This window comes from Trichechus manatus, unplaced genomic scaffold (genome assembly GCF_000243295.1).
Source record: "Trichechus manatus latirostris isolate Lorelei unplaced genomic scaffold, TriManLat1.0 scaffold00057, whole genome shotgun sequence".
Classification (NCBI taxonomy): Eukaryota; Metazoa; Chordata; class Mammalia; order Sirenia; family Trichechidae; genus Trichechus; species Trichechus manatus.
This window is the reverse complement of record NW_004443993.1, coordinates 6,142,912-6,160,496: the sequence shown is the minus strand read 5'-3', so window position 1 is coordinate 6,160,496 and position 17,585 is coordinate 6,142,912. Positions and strand designations below refer to the sequence as shown.

Sequence of the window (17,585 nt, the reverse complement as noted above, 5' to 3'; positions counted from 1 at the left end):
GAGTGGGGGTCTGGGCCCAGGATGGAGGTCTGGGCCGAGGGTGGGGCGTCTGGGCTTCTCTGAGCTTGTGGTGGGGGTCTGAGCCCAGGATGGAGGTCTGGGCCCGGGGTGGGGCGTCTGGGCCCAGGATGGAGGTCTGGGTTTGGGTCTTGGGTGGGGGACTGGGCTTCTCGAGCTTAAGATGGGGGAATCTAAGCCTGGCTAGGAGGTCTGGGCTTCTCTGAGCCTGGGGCGGAGGTCTGGGCCCAGGATGGAGGTCTGGGCCTGGGGTGGGGCGTATCGGTTTCTCTGAGCTTGGGGTGGGGGTCTGGGTCCAGGATGGAGGTCTGGGCCCGGGGTGGGGCATCTCAGTTTCTCTGAGCTTGGGGTGGGCCCTGGGGGGGGGGAGATTTAGACCTGGAGAGCCTTCTTAGCCTGGAGTGAGGATCTGGGCCCGGGATGGGAGTCTAAGCCTGGAGTGGGGGGTCTGAACCTAGGGCAGGACTTTGGGCCTCAAGGGGAGAGCCTGCATATAGGGTGGGGTCTGAGCTGGGGCAGGCTCCCGGCCTCAGAGTGGGCGTTTGGGCCAGAGGCAGGACTCCAGCTGGGGGCCCAGGTCATCCTGTGCTCAGGCCCCTGCCCTGACCCCGCGCGCAGGCACTGCCACGCTGAACCAGACCATCGACATCTGCCGCCACTTCACCAACCTGTGCCTCAACGGCCGCTGCCGGCCCACGCCGTCCAGTTACCAGTGCGAGTGCAACGTGGGCTTCACCCGGGACGTGCGGGGGGAGTGCATCGGTGAGGGGGGTGCATGGGGGGGCCGGGCTGCACAGGTGAGAGGGGCAGGGGTGCATTGGTTGGGGTGTGGATCAGTGAGGGGGGATGCGTGGGTGAGGGGGTGGGGTGTATTGGTGGAGACGTGCATTGGTGGGGGTGCACGTGGGTAAGAGGGGTGCATTGGTGGGGGTGCACGGATGAGGAGGGTGGGGGCACGTGGGTGAGGGGGCGGGAGTGCATGAGTGGGGGGCAGGGGGACGTGGGCAGGGTTACATGGGTGAGGTGGGGCAGGGTGCATGGGTAGGGGGTGCATGGGTGAAGTGGGGCAGGGGTGCATGGGTGAGGGGGTGGGGTTGTATCGAGGGGTGGTCGGGGTGGGCTGCACCCCACTGGCTAGGGCTCAGTGTCCTGTGCACACAGATGTGGACGAATGTGCCAGCAGCCCCTGCCACCACGGCGACTGTGTCAACACCCCTGGCTCCTACCGCTGCCACTGCCATGGGGGCTTTCAGGCCACCGTCACCAAGCAGGCGTGTGTGGGTACGGTTTGTGCAAGGGGAGGGGGTGATGGGAGGTCCTGGCCGGGAGTGCCTCCATCTGGTACAGCTGTGCATGGGGGGGTGATGAGGGTCCTGGCTGGGGCCCCTGCACCTGGTACAGCCACGCATGGGGATGGTGACGGGGGTCCTGGCTGGGGGCCCCTGCACCTGGTACAGCCACGCGTGGGGGGGTGACGAGGGTCCTGGCTGGGGGCCCCTGCACCTGGTACAGCCATGCATGGGGGGTGACGGGGGTCCTGGCTGGGGGCCCCTGCACCTGGCACAGCCATGCATGGGGGTGGTGACAGTGGTCCTTTCTGGGGGCCCGTGCACTTGGTACGGCCGTGCCTGGGGCGAGGGTGATGGCGAGTCCTGGCTGGGGGTGCCTGCATCCACAGCCGGCATTAAACAGTCTTGAGGGCCGCCTTCTGGCTGCCCACCTCCCTCCCAGACATGGATGAGTGCATTGTCAGCAGGGGCCTCTGCCACCACGGCCGCTGTGTCAACACAGAGGGCAGCTTCCAGTGTGTCTGCAACGCGGGCTTCGAGCTCACACCTGATGGCAAGAACTGTGTGGGTGAGTTGGGGGTGGGCAGGCAGGTTTTCTAGGTTTTCCTGGCTGGCTTTGACGGCCACCTCCGATCTTCATTCCTGCTCCATCACCACCTCCTCCTTACCATGCACCCTCTGCTCACCTCCTGGAGCCCTGCAGCTCCTCCTGTCCACTCCCCAGCTCCTTCCTCCCTTTCTTCATGAGTTCATCCAATGAGCCCCGAGAGGGGACCTTGGGGGTGAGACCATGCTGTTAGGTGGCCCCAGGAGCTGCCTGACCCTGGGCCCATAGCACCACCCCTCGCTTGTCCTGGCAGATCTGCCCAGGAGGGGCTGGTTGTGGAATAGGGCAGGATCAGGACCTTGGAGAGCGCACACGTGCCTGCAGGCTCCCCCTGGAGTATGGACGTATCATCATCATCGGAGCTGTGCTAGCTCTGCCCAGGCACAGCGCAGGGGGACCAACGCGGGGGATGGGGTGGGGGTGAGGTGGGGTGGGGTGGGGGTGGAAGGACCAGCTGCCGTGGAGTCGATGCTGACTCATGGCGACCCCATGTGTGTCAGAGTCTAACTGTGCTCCAGAGGGTTTTCAATGGCTAATTTTCAGAAATAGATCACCAGGCCTTTCTTCCAAGGCACCTCTGGGTGGACTTGAACCTCCAACCTTTCAGTTAGCAGCTGAGCACGTTAACTGTTCGCACTACCCAGGAACCCCCGTAATTCTCTTTTGCCCCTGTCTAAGGAGACCTGCCTAAAGACATCTCTTCTCGGAGGTTTCACCCTTTTTGCATTTGTTCCTCATTCATTCATTCAACTTTTAACAAATATTTATTGAGTGCGCATTGTGTGCCGATACCAAAGTTGCAGACATCAGCAAAATAGGAGACATACCTGAACGTCCTCCTTCCTCAGGGAAAATTTCCTCCTTTTTCCATTTGTTCATCATTCATTTATTTGCTCATTCTTTCAACTCTTCACAAATGTTTATCGAGCACCTATTATGTGCCGAAACCAAAGATGGAGACATGAGCATGATCCTGCCCCGGTGGAGCTCATGTGGTAGCAGACAGATTAATACACAAACAAACATCACAGATAACCACGTCCTGTCTGACTCCTACACCCCAGGGAGGGGACCCTCAGAGGCTCAGCCCTAAGCCCAGAGAGGTGTGAGAGAGAGAGAGGCTGGTCAGCAGGGCAGGGCTGCCTGGGGTGGGCCTGGTGCCTGGCCTCACCTGCTGGCCCCAGCCCCTCCTGGTGCCCCCAGACCACGACGAGTGTGCCACCACCAGCATGTGCCTCAACGGGGTGTGTCTCAATGAGGACGGCAGCTTCAAGTGTCTCTGCAAAGCCGGCTTCCTGCTGGCACCTGGTGGCCGCTACTGCCTGGGTGAGGGCCTGGATCCAGGGGAGGAGAGACGGGAGAGAGGCTCAGAGAGGGGAAGGGGTAGGGGGAGATGAGAGATGGGGAGGGGTGGGGAGAAGACAGGAGGAATAAGATGAGCAAGAAGAGATGGGGAGAGAAGAGGGAAGGATGTGATAGAAAGGGGGAGAAGGAAGAAGAGGAGAGAAAGAGATGGAGTATATGCATTTCCTGAGGCTACCATAACAAAGGACCACAAACTGGGTGACTTAAAACGCCAGAACTGTATTCTTTCATGGTTCCCGGAGGCTAGAAGTTCAAAATCAAGGTGTCAGCAGGGCCATGCTCTCTGTCCACTCTAGGGAAGTATCCTTCCTCCTCTTCCAGCTTCTGGTGGCTGCCCCGGCGTTTGTGGGCTTGTGGCCGCATCCCTCCGATCTCTGCCTCCGTCTCCACATGGCTGTCTGTCCCTTTGTGTGTCTATATCCAAACAAGTTTCCCCCTTCTCACGAGGACACTAGTCATTGCATTAGGGACCACCCAGCATGACCCCATCTTAACTTGATTACATCTGTGTCTTAGTTCCCTAGTGCTGCTGTAACACAAATACCACAAGTGGGGGGCTTTAAAGACAGAAATCTATGTTTTCACAGTTTTGGAGGTTGAAGGTCCAAATCAGGGTCTCGGCCGTGTCGATTCCTTCCTTGTCAGTTCCTTGGTTCCTTGGTTTAGAGATCATTGTCTCAGTTACGTAGCACTGCTGTAACAGAAATACCACGAGTGAGTAGCTTTAACAAACATTTATTTTCTCACAGTTTAGGAGGCTAGAAGTCCGAATTCAGAGTGCCAGCTTTAGGGAGAGGCTTTCTCTGTTGGTTCTGGAGGAAGGACCATGTCTCTTTTGAGCTTCTGCTCCTGGATGATCTTCACGTGGCTTGGCATCTCTCTTTCCACTTCTCTGCTTTTCTCTTGCTTGTTTAATCTCTTTTATAACTCAAAAGAGATTGACTCAAAATACACCCTACACTAATCCTACCTCATTAACATAACAAGGACAACCCATTCCCAAATGGGCTGATAACCATAGGCACAGAGGTTAGGAATTACAATGCATATTTTTGGGGGGCACGGTTCAATCCATGACAATGATCCTCACATGGCGTCCGTCTTCCCCTGTGCGTGTCTCTGTGTCTAATTGCTTTCCATAACTCAGAAGTGACTAGGTTTAGGACCCACCCTACACTGATCTGACCTCATTTACACAACAGAGAAAACTCTCTTTCTAAACAGGATTACATCCACAGGTTTAGGAGTTAGGATTCCAACACGTTTTGAGGGGACACAATTCAATCCAGGTTTTTTCTTTCCAGTTGCCAGTAAGTCATCTCCAACTCAAAGCGACCCTATGTGTGTGAGTAGAACTGTGCCCCATATGGCCTTCACTGGCTGATTTTTCGGAAGCAGATTGCCAGACCTTTCTTCCGGGGCACCTTTGAGTAGACGCGAACCTCCAACCTTTCTGGCTAGAAGCCGAGTGTGTTCACCATTTGCACCACCCAGGGACTCCAGTTTGATCCATAACAATCTGCAAAGACCCTATTTCTAGTGAAGGTTGCCTTCACAGGTTCCAAGTGGACATGAGTTTTGGGGGAACACTATTTGACCCAGTACACGGGGTAAAGAGAAGGACGAAGGGCACAGGTTGGGGAAAAGGGGAAGAGAGGAGGAGAAGGGAAGGGCTGGGGTGAAAACCAAGAGAGGGAGAGGGGCGGGTGGGGGGCTGAGCGAGGAGGGGACCTGTCGCGGTCCTCCCCACTCTGCAGACATCGACGAGTGCCAGACGCCCGGGATCTGCATGAACGGTCACTGCACCAACACCGCGGGCTCCTTCCACTGCCAGTGCCTGGGCGGGCTGGTGGTGGGCGCTGACGGCCATGTGTGCGTGGACACCCACGTGCGCAGCACGTGCTATGGGGCCGTGGAGAAGGGCTCCTGCACCCGCCCCTTCCCCGGTGCCGTCACCAAGTCCGAGTGCTGTTGTGCCAGCCTAGACCATGGGTTTGGGGAGCCCTGCCAACTGTGTCCTGCCAAGAACTCCGGTGAGTTCCAGCTCCCGGCCCCTCCTTGGCTCGGCTTCCAGGTCATGCCCCTTGGGGCAGAAGGTAGCAGGGTCTTAGCTTCCACAGGGTGGGGGCTTCTCTCTCCAAGAAGAGACTGCAGGAAGTCTATGACGTGGAGGGAACATTATGGTCCCAGGGGCTTGTCCAACGTCCAGGGCCGTGTCCTAGAGGAGGGCTCAGGCTCATGGTGGCACCGCACCCTGACCCCTCCTCACCCTGTTCCCTCCTCCCGCCACCACAGCTGAGTTCCAGGCCCTCTGCAGCAGCGGTCTGGGCATCACCACAGATGGCAGAGGTGAGTGTCCCCAGCCTCTCCAGCAGGCTGCTCCCCAGGGTTGGGAGAGGCAAAGATGAGCTGTGCTCACTCCCACACGTCCTCTCCCTCCTTGCTCCCCTTCCTCCTGAGCCCTGCACACACTCTGCAGCCTGCTGTGTGATTCTCCCAGCTCCCCAGCTTCCCTGGCCCTTCTGCGGCCTCCCAGTCTCAGCCCAAAGTGCTGTAGCTGTGAAACTGAAGCGTGGAAAAAAAGGAAATTGCATGCATCCGTGCTTCTCATCACTTGTTTGCTGATCAGACACAGACATGACACGTGCATGTGTGCACGCACACCCATGCATACGCACACAAACATACATGCAAACATGCACGTGTACACAAGGACACGTGTGCACGCAATGCAACCTTTACATGCACAGATGCACACAAAGACATGCAGGCACACGCACAGGCACATGTACAATGCATGCACTCAGCATATGCACAGAGATGTGCAACATACATACACATGTACACATGCAGACACATGTGAAACACATGTCTCTACACGACATGCACACGTGTGCACATGCGCACAGGTACATTCCCTCCCTTCCTGATTCAGCCTTCCTGCCCGTGGAGAGATGAAAGCACTTGGGCTACTGTCAAATTCTCCACCGATTTCAGATCTCTGTCCCCGTTGTTAAAGGCACAGACCCTGGAGCCAGGCTATGTGGGTTCAAATCCCAGCCCTGCTGTTTACTAATTGAATAACCTTGGGCAAGTTACTTACCCTCTCTATGCCTCAGTTTTCTTATTTATAAAATGGAGCTATTAATAGGACCCGTTTCAGGGTTGTTGGGAAGATCGAACGAGTTAATATACTTAATGTACTTAGGAGAGTGCTTGGCCCAAGATAGTAAGTACCCTGTAAGTGCTAACGATTATTATTATTATATTTAATTATATTTCTGCTGAATAAATGTCCATCCCACTGGTTCTCAGTTTCTCCCCCCAGGGGACACTTGGCCGTGTGTGTGGAGATATTTTTGATTGTCACAGCTGGGTGCGAGTGTTACTGGCAGTGAGTGGGTTTTGGCCAGGGATGCTACTCAACATCCTACAATGCCCAGAGCCCAAACCAGTTGTTGTGGAGTTGACCTTGACTCATGGCAACCCCCTGTGTTCAGAGTAGAACTGTGCCCCATAGGGTTTTCAGTGGCTGGGTTTTTGGGAGTAGATCCTCAGGCCTTTCTTTCAAGGCATCTGTGGGTGGACTCGAGCCTCCAACCTTTTGGTTAGCAGCTGAGTGTGTTAACCATTTGCACCACCCAGGGATTCCATGGCCAGGATGCCCCCTGAAGAAAGGAATGACCTGGCCTCAAAGGCCAGTAGTGCCGAGGTTGGGAAACCTTGATTTAGAGGGAAAGGGGGCAGGGCCTGAGCTGGAACTCTGGCCTGGGGGACCCCTGGCCTCCGGCCCCTGGTGGGTTGGGGCAGCTGCTGACACTTCCTTCTGCTGCAGACATCAACGAGTGTGCCCTGGATCCTGACATCTGTGCCAATGGCATGTGCGAAAATCTGTGGGGCAGCTACCGCTGCATCTGCAACTTGGGTTACGAGGCGGGCACGGCGGGCAAGGACTGCATAGGTGAGTGTACCACTGATGGGCAGACAGATGGGGCATCCTGCCGCAGACCTCACCTGTTCTCTGCCCCCACCTGCAGACGTGGATGAGTGTGCCCTCAACAGCCTCCTTTGTGACAACGGATGGTGCCGGAACAGCCCTGGCAGCTACAGCTGCTCCTGTCCCCAAGGCTTCAGCTTCCAGCAGGACACGGAGACCTGTGAAGGTCTGGGGCCCTGGGCATGCCACAGGTGGTATGAACACACAGACATGCACATGTATGCCTGCATCACACACATGCATTTATACTCAGTGACACAGATTCACACACACCCAAGGAACTTTCACACATCCACTCACATGCAGGTACTCCCACCCAGATAGACACACTTATAGGCACACACACAAGACACACAGCCACACATCCTCATACTCCTTCTTACACCTTTACACACGTGTGCTCACAGTTACCAGCACTTACACACTCATATGTACCTTCACACACACTCATATTCATATGTGTGCAGTCACACTCATACCCAGTTACACATTCATGTACATCTGAGTACATTTAAACATGCATTCACACTCACAGATGTGCCCAACCAGTTATACACATTCACAGGTACACACTCAAGCACACATATACCCACAGGCACACACTCCCCCATGCTCACACTATCACACACTTGTGCTGATAGACACACACTCAGAGGCACTCACACAGTTATACAAACTCATACATTCAAATACATTTACACACGTACCGACACAGATGCTCCCACAGCTATATGCGTGTACACACACACACACATATACTCATTCACACACTCACTCATTCTCACACCTACATGTGCTCACAGCCACACACTCAAAGACATTTATACACACTTGTATGTTCACACACATTTACACATTCACACTCACATAGTTCCACAGCTCACCAGATTCAAATACACTCACACATATACTCAGAGCTGCTCCCACAAGTTATACATACATGTACACACACTCACCCACAGGCACACACATCCAGACACACTTGCATACATGTACTTGCAGTCACAGACACTCCCATGCAGTTACACACTCACATGGGCACACACTCAAAGACACACATACCCACATTCTCACTCACTCCCACGCTCACACTGACACTCACAGTCCCAGACACAGTGACGTACACTGGTATGTGCACTCACACACACTCCTACCCCATGCATATACTCACACTCACACACTCACACAGACAGAAACAATTGCCCATCCCGTCACACACGCTTGCACACAGTGACCTGCTTGGACCCACCACTCACCACTCACACTCTGATGCACACTCACACACAGGCACACCCTTGTGGTGAGGTCCTTGCCCATTGTGCAGCCCCCCGTCACAGACGTGTGCTCACGTACCAGCAACCACACACCCTCTCTCTCAGCCCCCCTCTCTCCCAGCCCTGCGTCCTCGCTCCCTCCTCCCTTCACCCCACATTCTGTCCAGTTGGCCATCCTCACCCCCCTCCCCTCACTCTAGTGCCACTCTGTCCCCAGGTCCCCAGTGCCCTCCGTGTTTCCCCTCTTGGACCCCGTCTTCTCCAGGCACCGCCCTCTCTGGTCCCCCCTACCTCCTCCATCCCACCCTCTTGTGACCTGGCACCCAGAGTGTTACCGCTCCCTGCCATGACCACCCCTCTGTACTGTTTGTCACTGGGCGTGTGCGTGAGACTGTGTGCCGGCAGACAGGCGTGGGTGCAGGGCCCAGTGTGAACACGTGTGCATGCACACGTGTGCCTAGAAGAACCACTCCCACTTGCCCGCACACGCACTGGGTTCCCGTGCGCTCTGTGCACACAAGTGTGCCTCGTCCACTCACACATACATGTGGACATGAGTCCCTGGGAAGAGGGAGCCCTGGCCCCGTGGGGCTCCCCTTCCCACAGCTGAGGGCCAGTTTGGGGGGCTGTCCTCACAGATATCGACGAGTGCCTCTCCATCCCATGTGTGAATGGCATGTGCCGGAACCTGGCTGGCTCCTATGCCTGTGAGTGTGCCCCTGGCAGCCGGCTGGGGCCGTCTGGTACCGTGTGTCTAGGTGAGAGGCCCCCATCCCAGCAGGGCTTCGATGACACCCCCACCCTGCCCGGCATCCTGCCCCGGGTTGGGTCGGCGCGCAGGTGTGGGGCCAGGTGGCACCGGACAGGTGAGACGGGATTGCCTTCCTCCCCAGACAGCACCAAGGGCACCTGCTGGCTGCAGGTGCAGGACAGCTGCTGCGAGGCAAACCTCCACGGAGCCACCCTGCGGGCCGAGTGCTGCGCCACCCTGGGGGCCGCCTGGGGCAGCCCCTGTGAGCCCTGCGAGATCGGTAACGCCCTGGGAGCCCTGGAGCTTCGCCACGCCTGTCGGGGCCTCTCACGCATGGCCATGGCCTGCTTGGGCGCCAATCATAGGAACGGGGTTGGGGTGAGGGTGGAGGAGGTCCCTGGGCCTGGATGGAGAGTCACTCCTGTCCCCACTCATGTTGTCCCCAACACAGACCCTGCCTGTGCCCGGGGCTTTGCACGCACAGGGGGCCTCACCTGCACAGGTAACGCCCTGCCCCTTCCAGCTCGTCCCCGAACCCCCACACGGGCCAGCGCCTGTCATGGGTGCTGCCTGGGCTCCTCCTGAAGCCCCTGAGATTGACACTGAGATTGCTCGCCCCGGCACCGGGGTCTCCACGTTCCCCTTTCCTAGCCCCTGAGGCTGACCTTGCCCCCTCCCCGTCCCCCAGTGACCTCCCCAGGGACAACCAGGGTTTCCTGAGCCCCAGTGGGGGGCAGCCAGCACCCTCTCACTCCTGGCCACCCCCAGCCCTGCCCTCTCCCCCTTGCCTGCCACCCCCCAGATGTGAATGAGTGTGAAGCCTTCCCTGGGGTCTGTCCCAACGGGCGCTGCCTCAACTCCCCCGGCTCCTTCCGCTGCGACTGCCCCCAGGGCCTGACGCTGGATGCCACGGGCCGGCTGTGTGTGGGTGAGTCTGGGCCAGGTCCCCAGGTGGGGCCACGTGTCCTTCCTTTATTACCTTGTCCCCCTCTACTCCCAGCCACTGGAGACCCCGCTTAGGAAGAGGAGGGATTTAAGGGTCATCTGGGAGCCTCCAGCCCCCGTCCACCTCCTGCCTCCTGCCACAATGCCCGAGAAGACGTTTGTGTTTGCTTTTCATTTCTTTCTGGGGTGTTCTTCCTCCCCCCCACCCCGAGAATTTCATTGCAAACAGGAAAAATCTTGTATAATAATACAGTAAAACCTGCAAAAGCTGGAACCTGCGTAAGGCATCAACCTCTCAGAGACGGAAAACACAAATATTTTCCATGAATACAGAGCGAGAGAAAAGAAGTAAGACTGTACCCTGTCGAAGACGGAAAACTTGTGAGACCTGGAAAAACAAGGCAGTCCCACTGAGTTCTGGCCCTTACAGGTTTCACTGTATCTGCAACTTTGGCTCATTCTCTCTTTGCCAAATAAGCTGTTTTTTTCCAGTTGATGTTGCATGGATTCCAACTCTTGGCAACCCCATATGTGTCAGTAGAACTGTGCTCCATAGGGTTTTCGATGGCTGATTTTTCTGTAGTAGATTGCCAGGGCTTTCTCCCAGGGTGTCTCTGGGTAGACTTGAACTTCCAACCTTTCGATTAGCAGCCGAGCACATTAACCGTTTACATCATCCCAAGCAGTTGCCATTGAGTTGATTCCAACTCATGGCAACCCCCGTGTGTCAGAGTAGACTTGTGCTCCATAGGGTTTTCAGTGGTTGATTTTTTTGGAAGGAGATCACCAGACCTTACTTCCGAGGCACCTCTGGGTGGACTTGGACCTCCAGCCTCTCGGTTAGCAGCTGAGTGCATTAACTGTTTGTACCACCCAGGGATTCCAAATAAGGTTTACACTTCGGGGTGGATTTGAGGACAAAGCCCCTTTCATAGCAGTGCTGCGATGCATGTGGGGGCCTTTAGCCTTGCCTGTGAATCTCACCCGGTCTCAAGGGGCCCAAAGCTTACCCTTAATGGCTTTCCCTCAAGGTCAGAGGCTCCAAGATACTTTCCCCCTAGATCAGGGTTTCTCGACTTTGCCGTTATTTTGATACCTTGAACTGGATCTTTCTTTGCTTTGGGGCTGCCCTGTGCACTGTAGGGTGCTGAGCAGCATCCCTGGCCTCCACCCACTGGGGGGCAGGAGCAGCCTCACCCCGCGCCCGAGATAGGACCGTCATTGGTTCCAGTGGTCACTGAGGGTCAAAATTACAGCTGGTTGGGAACCAGTCCCTTACGTGTCGGCTGTTTCTTTCTCTCTGGTGGGGATCTTTTCTCTTCCTGGTCCCTGTGTTTGTTCAGGCAGGGTCACTGGCTTTCTCCAGCCTTTTCTTGGCCTCAGTGTTTCCTTCCACGGTTCCATCAACCCATTTGTAGCCTCTTTGCGGGAGCAATGGAGATAGTCCGCCCTTGGCAGATGGGTTCCAATGACCCTCTCAACTTCAATTTCCTTCCAAACTGGGTTTCAGTAGGTCTTCTCACTGACCCCAAAATGTGGCCAACGAAAGAGAAAAGAGACATTTCATCACAGGAGACCCTGCACTTAATTCGGGAGGTGCTAACTCTGGCGTCTCTGGTCAGCTGTAAAGCTTGGTCCTGGACCAAGGCACTGGGTACAAGAGGACCTAAGAAGGGTCCCTGTGTATGCCTTGGCACTTTGATTTATTCTAGAAATTCTGTAACAGGGTTTCATTCTCAAATTTATCCAGTTGAATGTGTTACTTTCGTACTACTAGTGGTCCTAGACCAGGGGTTGGCAGACATTTTCTATAAAGGACCAGAGTAAATATTTTCAGCTTTGTGGGCCAGACGGTCTCCATTGCAGCTGCTCAAAAGCAGCCACAGACAACGTATAAATGAATGAGCGTGAATGTGCCAGTAAAGCTTTATTTACAACAGCAGGCGGCCAGCCCATAGGTTATAATCTGCCAATTCCTATCCTATACCCTCAACTCTGGTGATGAGGAAGACTTGGCTGTTATTGGATTGTTCTGAGGGAGGTTAACGGATTAAGCACATGGAATCTGGAGCCACACAGCCTGGGTTTGAACCCTGGAGCTACCTCTTACTAACTGTGTGACCTTGGACAAGTTACTTAACTTCTCTGTGCCTTAGCCTTGCCTGCAAAATGGGTGTGATAATAGTATTGTCTTCTTCGTGTGATTTTGAGAATTAAACATTATTAATGAGCTGATGAGCTTACAACAATGCCTGGTACACCGTAAACACCATAGCAGTGTGAGTTGCTATTATTTAAATGTCATCGTGTGATGACATTGAATCATAGCAGGAAGTCCCTCCCATTTCACTCTTCCTATCTGCCTTAGTTTAGGGCTGCCATGACAAATGCCACGAAGTGGGTGGCTTTCAAGAACAGAAAATTATTTTGTCACAGATCTGGAGGCTGAGAGTCCAAATCAGGGTCTCGGCCATGTCGATTCCTTCTGCGGACCTCTCTGCTAGTTTCTGGCGTCTGCCAGCAATCCATGGTGTTCCTTTGCTGCTTATAGATGCTTATAGGTACCTCGGAAGACAGGCCTGGCAATCTACTTCTGAAAAATCAGCCACTGAAAACCCTAGGGAGCATAGTTCTTTCTACTCTGACACACATAGGGGCGCCATGAGTCAGGATGGACTCAAGGGCAACTGGTTTTGACTGCAGTATGGCTCCATTAACATAACAAAAGAAAACCCCTATTTCCAAACAGGGTCACATTCATAGTTATAGGGGTTAGGACTTCCACATGTATTTTGAGGGGACACATTCAATTCATAACACCTAAATATATCTTAGGACTTCCACGTACATTTTGAGGGGGCACAATTCAATCCATTGCACATCCATCCACTGTGGAGGAGGAAGTTTCAGGTTAGTGCCGCTGCCTCGTCGTGTGTGGCGGCGACACCGGTGACTGTCCCCCGTGCAGACGTGCGTCTGGAGCCGTGTTTCCTGCGCTGGGACGAGGACGAGTGCGGGGCCCCCCTGCCCGGCAAGTACCGCTTGGACGTCTGCTGCTGCTCCGTCGGGGCCGCATGGGGCGCCGAGTGCGAGGCCTGCCCGGGGCCCGGCTCCCCGGAGTTCACCAGCCTGTGCCCGCGGGGGCTAGGCTTTGCCAGCCGGGATTTCCTACCAGGCAGGCCTTTCTACAAAGGTGCGCGAGGGCGGGGCGTCTGCGGCGCGTGAGGGGGCGGGGTGGGGCGGTGGGCGGGCCTCTGGGGCGGGGCTTTGGGAGGGGGTGGGCCGCTGGGTGTTGCATGGGGCCTCAGGAGATGGGCGGGGTGGTCAAACGCCCTGCCAGGAAGTGGGCGGGGCTGCCGGGAGGTGGGCGGGGCCAGCAGAAGGTGGGCTGGTGGAGGGGTCAGCAGAGGAGGCCCACTGGGTGGTGGGAGGGAGGGTCAAGGGACCTGGGGGAAGGTTTGCTGGGAGGTGGAGGACCGGTGGAGGGGTCTGCAGTGGATGCTGCTGGGGGTGGTAGGGCTGGTCAGGGGCCCAGCCTGCCCGAAGGCTGAAGGTGGAGTGTGTCTGGGAGCTGGCTGGGCGTCTGAGGAGGACGCGCATGTTCTGTATGAGGGGATGAGAGAGCTGGCAGCTAAGGACTAGGAAGGGCTTGGAGTCCGCCGGTGGCGCAGCTGTCAGGTTTGTGCTCTGCCCCTAGACGTGAACGAGTGCAAAGCGTTTCCGGGCCTGTGCGCGCACGGCTCCTGTCGCAACACCGTGGGCAGCTTCCGCTGTGCCTGCGCTGGGGGCTTTGCCCTGGACGCCCGCGAGCGGAACTGCACAGGTACATCCCACCTCGCCGCCGGGGTGGTGCCTTCGGCGCTCTCATCAAGTCTACCCGCCTGCTGTGTGGCCCAGAGCAGGTCACCGCCCTGTCTGGGCCTCAGTGACCCTTGCTGTAAAAGGAGGGTTGGCGAAGGCTACCTCGGAGGCCTCCAGGCTCCAAGGGTCAGGAGCTGTGAGGACATTCAGGGCCCTTGTCCACGTGTTCAGTTGAGGCACCTCTATTTCTTGGCTCCAAATCTTGGGCCTCCCATGCAGCTCCTCGTATCTACAGGCATGGAGACCCCTGGCCCATGCCTCCTCATGTGCACAAACCCTCCCTCCCCTTGGCCTGCGTCCCCCTGGTGTTATAGACGCAGACCCTCCTGGCCCAGGCCTTCCTGTGTCCTGAGATGCAGACCCCTTGGCCCACACCCTGTGTGTCCGCAGATACAAATCACTTGCCTGTGTCCCCTCGTGCACAGACAGACCCCCCCGGCTCGTGTCCTCTCCTGTGCATAGACAGGTCTCCCCCCCCACCCCGGCTTGTGTCCCCTCGTGTGCACAGACCCCACCCCCTGCGTTCCTCTCCCACAGACATCGACGAGTGCCGCATCTCCCCAGACCTCTGCGGCCAGGGCACCTGCGTCAACACCCCAGGCAGCTTCGAGTGCAAGTGTTTCCACGGCTATGAGAGCGGCTTCATGCTGATGAAGAACTGCATGGGTAGGGGGCCTGTGAAGGTGGAAGGGTTTTCCTCTGTGGCAGTGGGAGGTGGGCATCTGGGGGAGGGGCATGCAAGATGGACTGGAAGGCTGCAGGGGGGAGGTTGCTGTGATGGACATGGGAGGAGGGGCAGGTGTGGGAGAAGCTGTGGTGCAGCTGGGTCTCAGTGAGTCAGGGGTATGGGGAGTCATCCCCCAGGTCTGGCACCCAGGAGGGAGGCCTGAAGACCAAGGCCTAGGAGGGGCCAGCGCATTGGGGGTGGGTGAGGTCTCCCTGGGAGAGTGTAGTGGGAGGAGAGGCGAGAGCCTAGGAGAGTTCTAGAAGCCTGGGAGGCACCAGCATTTAAGGGGCCTCTTGCCACCCATCATTCACTTTTTTATTCATTTTTTTTAATTAGTTAATTTTTTGTTGGAGGTGAAAATATGCACAACAAAACATACACCACTTCAACAATTTCTACATGTATGATTCAGCAACATTGGTTACATTCTTCAAGTTGTGCCACCTTTCTTGACAATCTTTTCCAAACTATCTCACCGTCATTATCACAAACTCACTGCCCCCTTAAACTTCTCATCTATCCTTCTGAGTTGCTGTTGTCAGTTTGTTCATATATTGATAGCTCTTTAAAGAGCATAATGCTTAATAGAGACATTCTTTTTCTAATTAGGCTAAACTACTTTTTTTTTTAATTCATTCAACAAACATTTTAAGCAAGCCACCAAAACAAAAAATCAAGAAACCTTCTGGAGGAAGAAAATTTCTTGGACTTACTGGAGGTAGAATTCAAAAGATTAATATACAGAACTTTTCAAGAGATCAGGAAGGAGATCATTCAAATCGCAGAACAAGCCAAGGAACACACAGATAAAGCAATAGAGGAACTTAAGAAGGTTATACAAGAGCATAATGACAAATTTAACAGGCTGCAAGAATCCATGGAGAGACAGCAAACAGAAATCCAAATGATTAACAATGAAATTTCAGAATTAAACAACTCAATAGAAAGTCGTAGGAGCAGAATTGAGGCAATGAAAGTCAGAATTAGTGAGATCGAAGATAAAGCACTCGACACCAATTTATTTGAGGAAAAATCAGATAAAAGAATTAAAAAAAGAAAGAAACACTAAGAATCAAGTGGGACTCTATCAAGAGGAATAACCTACAAGTGACTAGAGTACCAGAACAAGGGGGGGATAACAGAAAATACAGAAAGACTTGTTGGAGATTTGTTGGCAGAAAACTTCCCTGTGAAGAAAACTGTGAAAGATGAGAACATATCTATCCAAGGTGCTCATCGAACCCCACACAAGACAGATCCCAAAAGAAAGTCACCAAGACATAATCAAACTGGCCAAAACCAAAGAGAGAGAATTTTAAGAGTGGCTAGGGATAAGTGAAAAGTCATCTACAAAGGAGAGTCAATAAGACTAAGCTCTGACTACCTAGCAGAATCCATACAGGCATGAAGGCAATGTGATGACATATATAAAGCCTTGAAGGAAAAAAATTGCCAGCCAAGAATCATATATCTAGCAAAACTATCTCTCAAATATGATGGCAAAATTAGGGCATTTCCAGATAGATAAACATTTTATGCACGTTGACTGAGCTTGGGCTCTGCAGAGAGCTCAAGAGGCAGGGCTCTGTCTTCTGGGTGCTCACAGCCTACTGGGGGAGACCTACGGTAATAAAATACATCCCCAAAGAAATGGGGAGTTGCCTCTGCCAGACGCACTCAAGAGGGCCATGTGGTTGCTGGGAGTGTGGACCCGGGACACATGTCCCATTCTGTGGGTCTTTAGGAGGTGACTGAGAAGAGTGGGGTAAACGAGGTGAAGAGGGGCAGAAAGAGTACCGCTGAAAGAGAATAGCGTGTACAAAGGCCCTGGGGTGGGAGCTGGAAGGATGGAAGGAGCCACTCTGAGGAGAGCCAGGCATGTGCAGAGGCCTTGGGGTGAGCCTGAGGGATAGAAGGAGGCATGATTGGCAATCTGCTCCCTGCCCTGATACCTGGCAGGACTGGGCCCTGGCTTCCCACGGGTCCTGTGGGGGCCCCTCAGGACCTCCTCAGTAACAGCAGGAGTGTTGGCCTCGCAGCCTGATTCTCCTGAGAATTCCTGCTTCCCTCCCCATATGACCTGTCCCTGCTCTTCCCAGTTCAGACTGGGCTCCTCTGGCTCATCCAGCCCTGAGCCTCCAGATTCTCCTGGCTTCTTTTGGGGTGGGTGGCTTCCAGAAGCCACATCACCCCACCTTGGGAAGGTTGGCATCTTCACCTCTGTCTCTCTGTCCACACGCCTAGATGTGGATGAGTGTGCACGGGACCCACTGCTCTGCCGGGGCGGCAGCTGCATCAATACAGATGGGAGCTACAAGTGCCACTGTCCCCCTGGACACGAGCTGACGGCCAAGGGCACTGCCTGTGAGGGTGAGTGTGCAGCCAGTGTGCATGCGTGAGAGGGCGCAGTTGGTATGCGTGAGAGTGGGGGGTGTATGGTTTTGTGTCTGGGTGTGAGTACAAGTGGTTGTTAGTGTGTATCTGTGAGTGGGTCGAACGGTTGCATGAGCGAGATCATAGGAGTGGGTGTGAGTGAGCAAATGGAAGAGCAAGTGTGCGTCAGTGTGTGTGTGAAGTGTAACTGTGTGGGAGCAAAATAGTGGGAATGTGTATGTGAATGGACATCTACACAAGGGCAAGTGTGTTTGCGTGTGAGTGTGTATGCCAGTGTGTGGGCATGTGTGTTTGCGTGTGAGTGGGTGTGAGGTGTGTTGTCTGTGGGAGCGTGTAAGAGGCTGTGAATGTGTACCT

The 17,585-nt window shown here is 55.0% G+C and overlaps 1 protein-coding gene across 1 annotated transcript in view; it reads left to right on the top strand.

Moving 5' to 3' along the window:
* Window positions 1-17,585, top strand: part of FBN3 (fibrillin 3) — a 76,871-nt gene that overhangs the window by 10,127 nt on the left and 49,159 nt on the right. The window contains exons 10-25 of the mRNA XM_004378399.1: window positions 637-780; window positions 1,180-1,299; window positions 1,750-1,875; window positions 3,118-3,240; window positions 5,037-5,312; window positions 5,575-5,628; window positions 7,115-7,240; window positions 7,317-7,442; window positions 9,189-9,308; window positions 9,444-9,581; window positions 9,753-9,803; window positions 10,104-10,229; window positions 13,215-13,439; window positions 13,944-14,069; window positions 14,645-14,773; window positions 17,079-17,204. Of these exons, the coding sequence (XP_004378456.1) occupies window positions 637-780; window positions 1,180-1,299; window positions 1,750-1,875; window positions 3,118-3,240; window positions 5,037-5,312; window positions 5,575-5,628; window positions 7,115-7,240; window positions 7,317-7,442; window positions 9,189-9,308; window positions 9,444-9,581; window positions 9,753-9,803; window positions 10,104-10,229; window positions 13,215-13,439; window positions 13,944-14,069; window positions 14,645-14,773; window positions 17,079-17,204 (2,136 nt within the window). The remainder of the gene's footprint in view (window positions 1-636; window positions 781-1,179; window positions 1,300-1,749; window positions 1,876-3,117; window positions 3,241-5,036; window positions 5,313-5,574; window positions 5,629-7,114; window positions 7,241-7,316; window positions 7,443-9,188; window positions 9,309-9,443; window positions 9,582-9,752; window positions 9,804-10,103; window positions 10,230-13,214; window positions 13,440-13,943; window positions 14,070-14,644; window positions 14,774-17,078; window positions 17,205-17,585) is intronic.